Source organism: Neoarius graeffei, chromosome 22 (genome assembly GCF_027579695.1).
Source record: "Neoarius graeffei isolate fNeoGra1 chromosome 22, fNeoGra1.pri, whole genome shotgun sequence".
Classification (NCBI taxonomy): domain Eukaryota; kingdom Metazoa; phylum Chordata; class Actinopteri; order Siluriformes; family Ariidae; genus Neoarius; species Neoarius graeffei.
In genome coordinates this window covers 47,286,214-47,297,664 of record NC_083590.1, presented here as the reverse complement: position 1 = coordinate 47,297,664, position 11,451 = coordinate 47,286,214, and the positions used below count along the sequence as shown (strand labels likewise).

The 11,451-nt window shown below is 39.6% G+C and overlaps 1 protein-coding gene across 1 annotated transcript; it reads left to right on the top strand.

Annotated features, from left to right (window-relative positions):
* The first annotated feature begins 4,935 nt into the window (after nt 1–4,935).
* Nucleotides 4,936–5,892, top strand: si:dkey-211g8.9 (free fatty acid receptor 2). Its single transcript, XM_060904085.1, has one exon. The coding sequence runs from the start codon at nt 4,936–4,938 to the stop codon at nt 5,890–5,892; it is 957 nt and encodes a 318-aa protein (XP_060760068.1).
* The last annotated feature ends 5,559 nt before the right edge of the window (nt 5,893–11,451 follow it).

The following is an 11,451-nucleotide window of genomic DNA, read 5'->3' as shown; positions in this document are numbered from 1 at the left end:
GTTAACGTCTCAGATAAAATCAATGATATGGTAACCTGCAGTTAATGAACGAAGTAACAAAATTGCTGACGCAAAACGCACTATGTGGCAGCATATCGCTGGAGTTTCAATCCCTGCTGCTCAGGGAAAAAGGGGCAGAGACGATCAGGGCCGGAGCAGCATTTTAAAATCACCAAGGTCCGTGATGCGCAAAGTGCGCACCGAAAAATTTTCGCCATATTTAAATGAGAGGGGTGAATTACACATCACACAAGAGATCTATTCCTGAAGTTACTTTTAATGGTGTTTGAACTGAATATCATCAGTTTTGGAAAAAAAATCATGTTTGTGGAAAGAGTAAGAATAATTTAATCTTGTTTAATGGTTTGATCTGGCCCAAGCACTGAGAACAAAAGATACCCTAACCATGTAGCCTAAGATACATTCACAATCTAGTATCCATTACACCTACACACAAAAAAAAAAAAATTCTGGGAAAAAAAAAATCAGTATACACCACCATGTTTTAGGCAAAGTTATCCAAGGCAAACATAAGTTGAAACTTTCCACTCTATTGCTTTGGCTTATCGAATGATTTACAACCCCGATTCCAAAAAAGTTGGGACAAAGTACAAATTGTAAATAAAAACGGAATGCAATAATTTACAAATCTCAAAAACTGATATTGTATTCACAATAGAACATAGACAACATATCAAATGTCGAAAGTGAGACATTTTGAAATTTCATGCCAAATATTGGCTCATTTGAAATTTCATGACAGCAACACATCTCAAAAAAGTTGGGACAGGGGCAATAAGAGGCTGGAAAAGTTAAAGGTACAAAAAAGGAACAGCTGGAGGACCAAATTGCAACTCATTAGGTCAATTGGCAATAGGTCATTAACATGACTGGGTATAAAAAGAGCATCTTGGAGTGGCAGCGGCTCTCAGAAGTAAAGATGGGAAGAGGATCACCAATCCCCCTAATTCTGCACCGACAAATAGTGGAGCAATATCAGAAAGGAGTTCAACAGTGTAAAATTGCAAAGAGTTTGAACATATCATCATCTACAGTGCATAATATCATCAAAAGGTTCAGAGAATCTGGAAGAATCTCTGTGCGTAAGGGTCAAGGCCGGAAAACCATACTGGGTGCCCGTGATCTTCGGGCCCTAAGACGGCACTGCATCACATACAGGCATGCTTCTGTATTGGAAATCACAAAATGGGCTCAGGAATATTTCCAGAGAACATTATCTGTGAACACAATTCACCGTGCCATCCGCTGTTGCCAGCTAAAACTCTATAGTTCAAAGAAGAAGCCGTATCTAAACATGATCCAGAAATGCAGACGTCTTCTCTGGGCCAAGGCTCATTTAAAATGGACTGTGGCAAAGTGGAAAACTGTTCTGTGGTCAGACGAATCAAAATTTGAAGTTCTTTATGGAAATCAGGGATGCCGTGTCATTCAGACTAAAGAGGAGAAGGATGACCCAAGTTGTTATCAGTGCTCAGTTCAGAAGCCTGCATCTCTGATGGTATGGGGTTGCATTAGTGCGTGTGGCATGGGCAGCTTACACATCTGGAAAGACACCATCAATGCTGAAAGGTATATCCAGGTTCTAGAGCAACATATGCTCCCATCCAGACGACGTCTCTTTCAGGGAAGACCCTGCATTTTCCAACATGACAATGCCAAACCACGTACTGCATCAATTACAGCATCATGGCTGCGTAGAAGAAGGGTCCGGGTACTGAACTGGCCAGCCTGCAGTCCAGATCTTTCACCCATAGAAAACATTTGGCGCATCATAAAACGGAAGATACGACAAAAAAGACCTAAGACAATTGAGCAACTAGAATCCTACATTAGACAAGAATGGGTTAACATTCCTATCCCTAAACTTGAGCAACTTGTCTCCTCAGTCCCCAGATGTTTACAGACTGTTGTAAAGAGAAAAGGGGATGTCTCACAGTGGTAAACATGGCCTTGTCCCAACTTTTTTGAGATGTGTTGTTGTCATGAAATTTAAAATTGCCTAATTTTTCTCTTTAAATGATACATTTTCTCAGTTTAAACATTTGATATGTCATCTATGTTCTATTCTGAATAAAATATGGAATTTTGAAACTTCCACATCATTGCATTCCATTTTTATTTACAATTTGTACTTTGTCCCAACTTTTTTGGAATCAGGGTTGTATTTTTAAAATCACAAACAAGGCAGGCTACAGCTGCGCTGCTTCGAAAATGTCAATTGAACAGCTTGATGAAAATGCGCTGATGGTTACCATGGAAACCCCGTGTCTCCTGCATTGCGTTCCTCCCCCGAGTCGCGCGCTCGTTCACTTTTGTGTTCTTGGTCTCAGAGCCACGCGCACCAGACACAGAAGACAGAATCAACGTTTAACATCATTAACAATGCACTTTTTATGGAGACATTTTAATGTTATTCTTTATTTTTTTATCCAGTTGAATATTTAGCGTACAAATGTATTTTCAGCTCTTAAAAATGACCGAGGTCCGGACTGCGGGGGCCTCAGAGCTGGCTGCGGCCATGCAGATGAACAAGACGCTAATAGGAAGATAAGACAGTTCAATGACAAATGGAAGTTCGTGTGAGATTGGCTAGTTCATAGCAAAACTGAAAATACCATGTACTGCGAAGACTGTAGAAAGTCTGGCAAAGACAGGCACCAGTAATTTTAAACTCGAAACTATAAAAGGACCACGAAAAGTTAAATGCACACATCGGTACTATGACATCAAAACAGGCGGAGACAGCTGGTTCACTACAGGACAGCATTGCTTTCAAGTCCCTGGCTGTCATGAAGTCAGCTGAGCTGGAGAGGATGGAGTTGCTGTTTAGAAACGTTCACGCCATTGGAAAGAAACTGATCCCGCCCCAGCTATCAACTTACGGCATGCTGGAAGCCAGAGGCGATTCTAGAGTCTGTTGTGGCCCCAAGCAAAAATTTCCAGGGGACCCTTCTGACCAGTGTTCATCACCAATATGTTATAAATAATCTGACACCAACGAAAAATGTATGAAATCAAAGTTTTTTAAATTCCAAATGTGAAAATACAATAGTAAAGAACAATACAAACAATAAAAAACAAAATAAATAAGCCCTCAGGCCCCGACTCTCGGGGGGCCCCTGGGCCAGGGGGCCCCAAGCAGTTGCCTGCCTTGCCTGTTCACAAGCTGCGCGTCTGCTGGAAGCTTCAGGTCACGAAGACCATTTTTCATGGACCATTCAGACTCATCTGATGATGAATGTAATGAGGACATTTAATGTCTATCTCTACACATGTTCACACACACCCACACCCTATTAATAGATAATACATAATATCCATAATAATGCTTGATAATACACATAATACTTGCATATCAAAACAAATGTTTTTCAGTGATAAATGTTTTGAATTGGACTTTTAATATTAGAATCAGTTCAGTTGTACTGAATGTTATTTTTCATATTATACGATATTTCATATTGTAAGGGGCTTGAATTTGAGTTCAATAAACAGAATACTCTGTTTATATTTTTGTCTAAATTGGTTGCATGTTTTCATATAGGGAGCTACCTTAACAGCACTGAATACTTGAGTGCTACTGTAGAGATACATTATACGCTGCCATTCATAATTAAATCTAGATCTTCCAAACTTTAACGTTTCATGGTGAATAAAAAACTGCGATTTCCTGGCAACAAAATTGTGGCTAGTGAAAAGGCTGAATGGCTAGTGACTTGGGAAAACCACTAGCCACAGTGGCCGGTGAGCAAAAAAGTTAATGTAAAGCCCTGGTATGTATGAATGAATGTATGTATGTATGTATGTATGTATGTATGTATGTAATAATAGAAATTTGGGGCGATGGGTAATAGGTACTGGTAGATATTACTAAGTAATAGGACAGGACATGGGACAATGCTAGGAGTAGAATTATGGAAAAGAGCCAGACTGCAACACTGATTTACAAAATGCTTGTGTGTGAAAACATTAAAATAAATTCAAAACGAAACATGGAACTGAAGTCATGATGCTAGAATATAGGTGTACAAAGAAAAGTCATGACTGAAGCATGAGGTAAAAGCATGCAATCCATAGTGAAAGTCTTTATGTGTGAGTTTATGTTAACTCACAGTAAAGACTAACACCTCGCATCTCTTCAGCCTACAAAATTGGATCTGGTTGCAAATCTGTATGAACATGTGATGAAGATCGATTTTCCTGTGTCCACAGTCCTACGCATAACAATCACATGTATATGCAAACACATATTTACACACATGCACTTATAAAAAGGCTTAAACCTACCAATTGACATGCTTTTCTCCTTCTCCTATAAAAGACATATATTTAGTTCTTATTGTGCAATAACAACCATCATCTGCATTTTGAAGCTTGCTCCCACCTCCTTGATACTACCATCAAACAGTTGGTTTTATGGATTTATGGTTTAACCTTCATTTCATTTAGAGACACCATGCTATATCTGAATGGACACAACATCCTGAAAAGTTCAATTATTCTGAATCATTTCACTAAAGGGAGCAGATGTAGCCTTCCCGTCGTCGTTTGCACTGAAGGCAATTAAGGCAGGACTGGGTTGCACAAATGCCATCTTGTTCCATTACTGCTGCCTGAGCAGCCACTTCAACATCAAATCAAGCCAAGCCCCTCAACACACCTACCAACTTCCTTGAAACACAGACTTACTGTATACACCCATCTTTCCACTGGCTTGACATCATTTTGTTGTTTTTGCCTTCACATATTTGTCTCTTTCTCTCTATCTCAGATTAAGTTGTCTTTAAAATTTTTTAATTATATCATCATGGATTACACTGGGAATCAGTCATCTCCTACAAGAAGCACCATTACGTATGGGTCTTGAATGGATGACCAGCAACTGTGGATATCTGATCTCTAGTGCAAGCAAGGATGGCGCTTATTTCTGTATTTGACTGCATCTCCTTGACCGTATATGCCTTCACCTTCCTGCTTGGCCTCCCTGCCAACTTTCTGGTTTTCTTTGTCTATGTGCGTAAAGCTCAAAAACATGGTGCTACTCCTAATGTGGTTTATACTATCAACTTGTGTTTATCAAACCTCGTCCTGGTTGCCTGGATGCCTGTGCAGTCTGCCTACACAGTTCTTGATATCTGGATCCTACCAGAGTTGCTCTGTCCAATTTACAACTTCTTTGTTGTGGCCTCACTTTATGGCAGTGGACTCCTGCTGACAGCTGTGGCTGTTGGACGTTATCTGAGTATTGCCTTTCCAATCAGCTATAAACTTTATCGCCGTGCTCGCACATCCTGCATGATCAGTGCTCTCTTGTGGGCTATAGTGCTTTTGCATCTCAGCTTCGCTTTGGTAGCAGAGAAACGGGCCTACTTTGTGTCTCCAGACATGCTCAACACATCAAAGTGCTATGAGAACTTTACGAGTGAGCAGCTGGATGTGTTGTTGCCGCTACGCCTAGAGATGGCAATAGTGCTATTTGCTGTGCCACTCCTGCTCTCTGTGTTTTGCACACTGCGCTGCCTAGCACTGGTGAAACAGTCATGCCTTTCGACTGGCAGAAAGCGGCGCATCCTGGCCATGGAACTCTCAACGCTCCTGGTCTTTGTGGTATGCTACACACCATACAACGTATCTCACGTGGTTGGTTTCATCGTGGACGACAATGTGACCTGGAGGCGTGAGGCCATTATCTCCAGCTGCTGCAATGTCTTCCTTGAGCCTGTGGTGATGTTGATGTTGTCGCCCTCAAGGCCCAAGAACCTGCTCTGTAGACTGTGCTTGAAGCGGACCCCTAAGCAACATCACAAAGGCATTATGCAGGTGAAGGATGCTCTGGAAACCATGCAAAGAGGGACGATGTCAATCAAATGACAATTAGGTTCTGAATCTTTGAAAGCAACTTAATAATGCATGAACACTTGTGTAGGAATTAATAAGACATATTAAAGTCAAGCCTTTTAAAGGGAACTGAGTTAGTCCTCCTAATTACGGCAAAGATTTGAAATGGATAGATGATGTATTGGACCCAGTGTGCCCAAACATTCAGTACTGTGCAAAAGTCTTAGGCACCCTATTTTTTTATACAAAGTTTGTTATAGATTTCTATTTTATGACTTCTACATTATCGAGTCAGTACAAAAACATTTTAGAGTCCAAACATTCGTTTTCCAGCACGAAATTAAACGTTACAGAAAAAAATGTATCTGAGCAGCATATTACATGAGACTACTTTTCAGATGAAAAAAGAAAACATAATGAAGGCTACTGGGTTTTGGTGCAAAATGAAGAAACGAGTGTGACAAAGTCTCCAGAAGAACTGTGGCTGGTTCTGTAAGACGCTCAGTAAAACCTACAGCTCATTTTGCTTATCAAACCGCACTCATTTTACCTGAATACTATTTTTTTTTTAAAGCAAAGGGTTGTCTCACACCAAATATTGACTTTATTTCATTTATTATGGCTTACTGCTGTTTTAAAAAAAAAACTATAATGTTGAAACATTTCATTTAATTATTTTTAAGCCACTTTTGGTCTACAGCATTTCTTTACATGTGCCTAAGACTTTTGCACACTACTGTATATGCCTGTCGATGTCTTTACATTTTTAACACAAAATTTACTATAGATGCACAAAACATTGTTTGGTTAGTTTTTTTAAAGAAGGAATATAAATGTAAGTATTCATGAAAGATGCTCTTAATATCAGCAAAGTTTCATTTAGGCCTATCTGATAGCCTGTACATGATATAATGTACACAATAAGTCTATATTGAGATCTAAAACTGTGGGAAGCAAGAAAAACTGATGGAGATAAACATATGTATTAGTGAATTTACACACATGCTGCCATGAATCAAAAATTAAAACTTTAGCACATACTTGTCAGTGGTATGTACATGTCCCTGGGGTGTACACCAACAAAATTCATTGTTCCTGTGTGATTACAGTGTGGGCAAGAGCACTGAAAGAAATGACAGTGGTGCAAGGTGAACTCAAGTTCCTTTTAACACACTTAGCACTACTTGACTTGACTTTATATCGACAGTTATAGAAGAGAAATGATTTATAATTGCACTATCCGGTGTCACCCAGATAAAGATAGGTCCCTTTTCAAAGCTTGGTTCCTCTCAACGTTTCTTTCTCTTGTTATCTCAAGGACTTTTTCCTTGCCACCATCACCACTGACTGGCTTATTAGAGATACATTTCTGCAAAGCTGCTTTGTGACAGTGTGCACTGTTAAAAGTGTGATATAAATAAAACTGAATTGAATTGAATTGAATTAGGGCGGCACAGTGGTGTAGTGGTTAGCACTGTCGCCTCACAGCAAAAAGGTCTTGGGTTCGAGCCCCGTGGCCGGCGAGGGCCTTTCTGTGCGGAGTTTGCATGTTCTCCCCGTGTCCGCGTGGGTTTCCCCCGGGTGCTCCGGTTTCCCCCACAGTCCAAAGACATGCAGGTTAGGTTAACTGGTGGCTCTAAATTGACCATAGGTGTGAATGTGAGTGTGAATGGTTGTCTGTGTCTATGTGTCAGCCCTGTGATGACCTGGCGACTTGTCCAGGGTGTACCCCGCCTTTCGCCCGTAGTCAGCTGGGATAGGCTCCAGCTTGCCTGCGACCCTGTAGAACAGGATAAAGCAGCTAGAGATAATGGATGGATGAATTGAATTAAGAAAAAAAGAGTTGGGTGAACAGAATTCACCACACCCACTACTAAAGAAAATAAAAATAAAAATAAATAAAGTAGGGGGCTCCTGCAGGACAGCCATAAAGAAATGGAAAATTATATTAAAAGACATATTGAAGATGTCTACTACTGAAACCGAATAAATTATTCATTAAATTCCAAGCATTAAATACTCTCAGCAAATGTGATCAACAAACTGAATCCTCACTGAAGGCACAATAGGAGATTTTAAAATCCATTTAAAAAAATTATTTATTGTATATAGATAATGATTTTACATTATCTGTTGATATTTATTGCATACATTGAGGTGGTAATTATGCAGTTTAAGCACTGCAAAAAAAATATATCTCAGCAAGTGAAAATATCTTGAAAATAGTTGAAACGATCTAGCATTTCTTATTAGAAGAAAACAAGACACCAATTTTGAGATTATCAAACCTAGTTCTAGATTGCAACCAACTTATTCTAAGATGTCTTACCAAGTGTAATTATCTTATTGCACTGGCAGATTATTTCACTTGATTATAGTCTAAATGTTCTCAAATTTATTATGTTTTTCCTTATATTATAGGATGGCTAGTTTTTGCAGTGAGTAAGAGAAGTACAATATGAGATAATCAGTTAAAAAAAGAAAATTCAATTTTGTTATTTCAGAACATTCAGTGATGTTAAGTAATGTGTAAATCTCTGTGAATTTAATGTCTCGATGTCAACTCAAATGTAAAAGCAGCTTTATGAACATTATGATATTTTCAATATTTGGACAATGAAACATAATGCATATTAAGCTTTTCTATGATGCTTCATTATATATTATTAACGGTCTGTCATTTTAAAGTGTTATTATTGTCGTAAAGTGTTATAATAATCTTGCGACCCTAATGGATAAGCAGTATAGACGGATGGATGTTATAATAATCTTCCATTAAAATCTATTTTGGTAAATGCAGACTTGTGAATGTTAAAGAAGTGGACATTCATTTTCTCTCTCTCAGACACCATGTGGGGAATTTTCTTTGACATAGTTAACAATGTGCCAAATTAATTGGCCCTTTTTATTATTTTTTTTAATTATGTACATTTTATATAGAATAAAAATGAAATTTAAGCACAAGCTACAGAGCATAAAAAATATTTAATATTGAACATTTAAGATCGTTGCTGTTAACAAAATACATTGTTATTTTGATGAACAAACAAAAATCTCATCTCATCTCATTATCTGTAGCCGCTTTATCCTGTTCTACAGGGTCGCAGGCAAGCTGGAGCCTATCCCAGCTGACTACGGGCGAAAGGCGGGGTACACCCTGGACAAGTCGCCAGGTCATCACAGGGCTGACACATAGACACAGACAACCATTCACACTCACATTCACACCTACGGTCAATTTAGAGTCACCAGTTAACCTAACCTGCATGTCTTTGGACTGTGGGGGAAACCGGAGCACCCGGAGGAAACCCACGCGGACACGGGGAGAACATGCAAACTCCGCACAGAAAGGCCCTCGCCAGCCACGGGTTCGAACCCGGACCTTCTTGCTGTGAGGCGACAGCGCTAACCACTACACCACTGTGCCACCCACAAACAAAAATATTATATAAAAAAAGACAAAAACTTTTGTTATGAATGGTCCACGAATTTAAATTTTTTGCTGAAAAACTGAGGCAAACCTTTGGTTATTTTTTGATAAACCAACACCTCTGATTTGAAACTAACTCATTCTACTGTTCTTAATGTAAATGAAACTATAATTCGTCATAGTTTGATGTACTTTGTTTAACAGAGATTTGGATTAGACCAAAGGAAAACAGCTTTAAATGAGGTTACACTGAAAAAAAAAAGGGAAATATCTGGTCTTTACATTTACAAAAATGAAGTTAGTAAATGCAACACAATTAATTTATGTTCTGTTTGTGAACATGGTTTAATCAAGTAGACTTGAGTTGTTTAAAGAGAATGCTGAATGTACTAGTTTCTTAGCCTAGTAAACTAGACCCACCTGCCTAGCGGCCAAAAATATTTTTGCCTACGAGTGGGTCTAGCCTCGGACCATATCAACAACACACCCCGGGCATCAAATCGTGCCCGCCAATCACAACGCAAGGTTTTTGTTTGGATTCTTTGGGCGGGCTTTTGCAGGAGTGACGACAAGGCTGCGCGACGCTGGAGAAAGCATAGACATATAAACATAGACGCCGCCTTCTGCGTAGAATCATACGTCATCCTCGCCGCCATATTGGATGTGGCAAAGTGGAGATTCTTCAACCATCTCTGGTATAGCGTCTAGACAGTAGCCGAGAATAAAGATGCCTCATTCATGTGCTGCGTTTAACTGTACCAACAGGTTTACCGTCCAAACGAGATCACATGGGATTACCTTTCACAGGTGAGACTGGAAAAATACTTTTCATTGTATTTGTTCATTATAATGTAATTTTACGAACAGATTTTCCTGACTTTATGGCTAATATGAAGTCTCGCGCATAATAGCCGCTCGGTGAAACCTGTCTCCAAACAACGAAGTATTTCCTTCGTAACTACGCTGATTGTTGTTAGTTGCTTAGCTAACTTTTCACATACTATGTAGGTTTCCCAAAAATAAAGACATGAAAAAGCAGTGGGAGACAGCTGTGCGACAGGAAGGGTTTTCTGCTACTCCGTCATCCATGCTCTGCAGTGAACACTTCAGAACGGAGGATTTTGACAGAACAGGTCAGACAGTCAGGATCAGAGAGGGAGCTGTTCCTTCAGTCTTCAGTTTCCCAGCTCATCTCCACCGGGTAGGTGTAGAGTTATAAGCAGTGGGAATTAGATAATACAGTGCCACACTATGATGAACGTTTTTGAACGTATGATGAATGTTTTTAACCTTTCTGAATGTGAAGGAATCAGTGATGTATTTTGTTTTGGTATGACGTTAGAACCTGGCCGAACTCAGTTTGGCGGTCATTCAGCTCACTTTATTCAGCGAGAGCAGGTCTGTGTGGTGACTCAATAAATAAAACAGTACATTTTTATTTTCATTCACTATTTCCAGTTTTTCCACTATTTCCATCATTTATCATATTCAGTCTTGTAGGTTGGTTATTGTGGCCTCAGGTTTTGGTAGCTTGCTACGGTATGCTGACTGATTGCTTACCTGAGCTATCTATCGCGTATCTGTCGCTAGTTTGCAGTGTACAGGGTATTTCGCACACTATTTATAACCATCACATTAAAAGTTATACATGTTTTGATGCCTGTTTGTTTCCCAAATATATACGTGTGTGTCTTAATGGGTGAATAAAAGGCATTGAGTTAAATATTATTGTAGAAAGGTGCTTTATGAAGTTCAGTCCATTTACTTGCATTGGTTTACGGGGAAGATTTGCCACATCCAATATGGCGGACACTCTGACGTATCCCAGCAACGGGCCACCAGCTCAATGCGGCGTCTATGTTTATATGTCTATGGGAGAAAGCACAACAGGAAAGATGGCTACGGCTATTGAACAGCGCTCGTTTGACTCCGCTTTGGAATCAGTTTTAGAAGAATTAGACTTGGAGTTTTCGTTGAAACATGAGCAGGAAGAGGCTCTCTGCTCATTCCTTTTCAAGAAGGACGTTTCGCTGTCACATTTAGTCTGGCTTAGTTGCCAGGCTACTCCATAGGGCTACTCCCCCACTGCTTTCTGTCGCTCTGACCATAGATTTACATAGAAGACTAGATGCCTCGTCCCCGTTGCCTGTCAACGAAGTCGT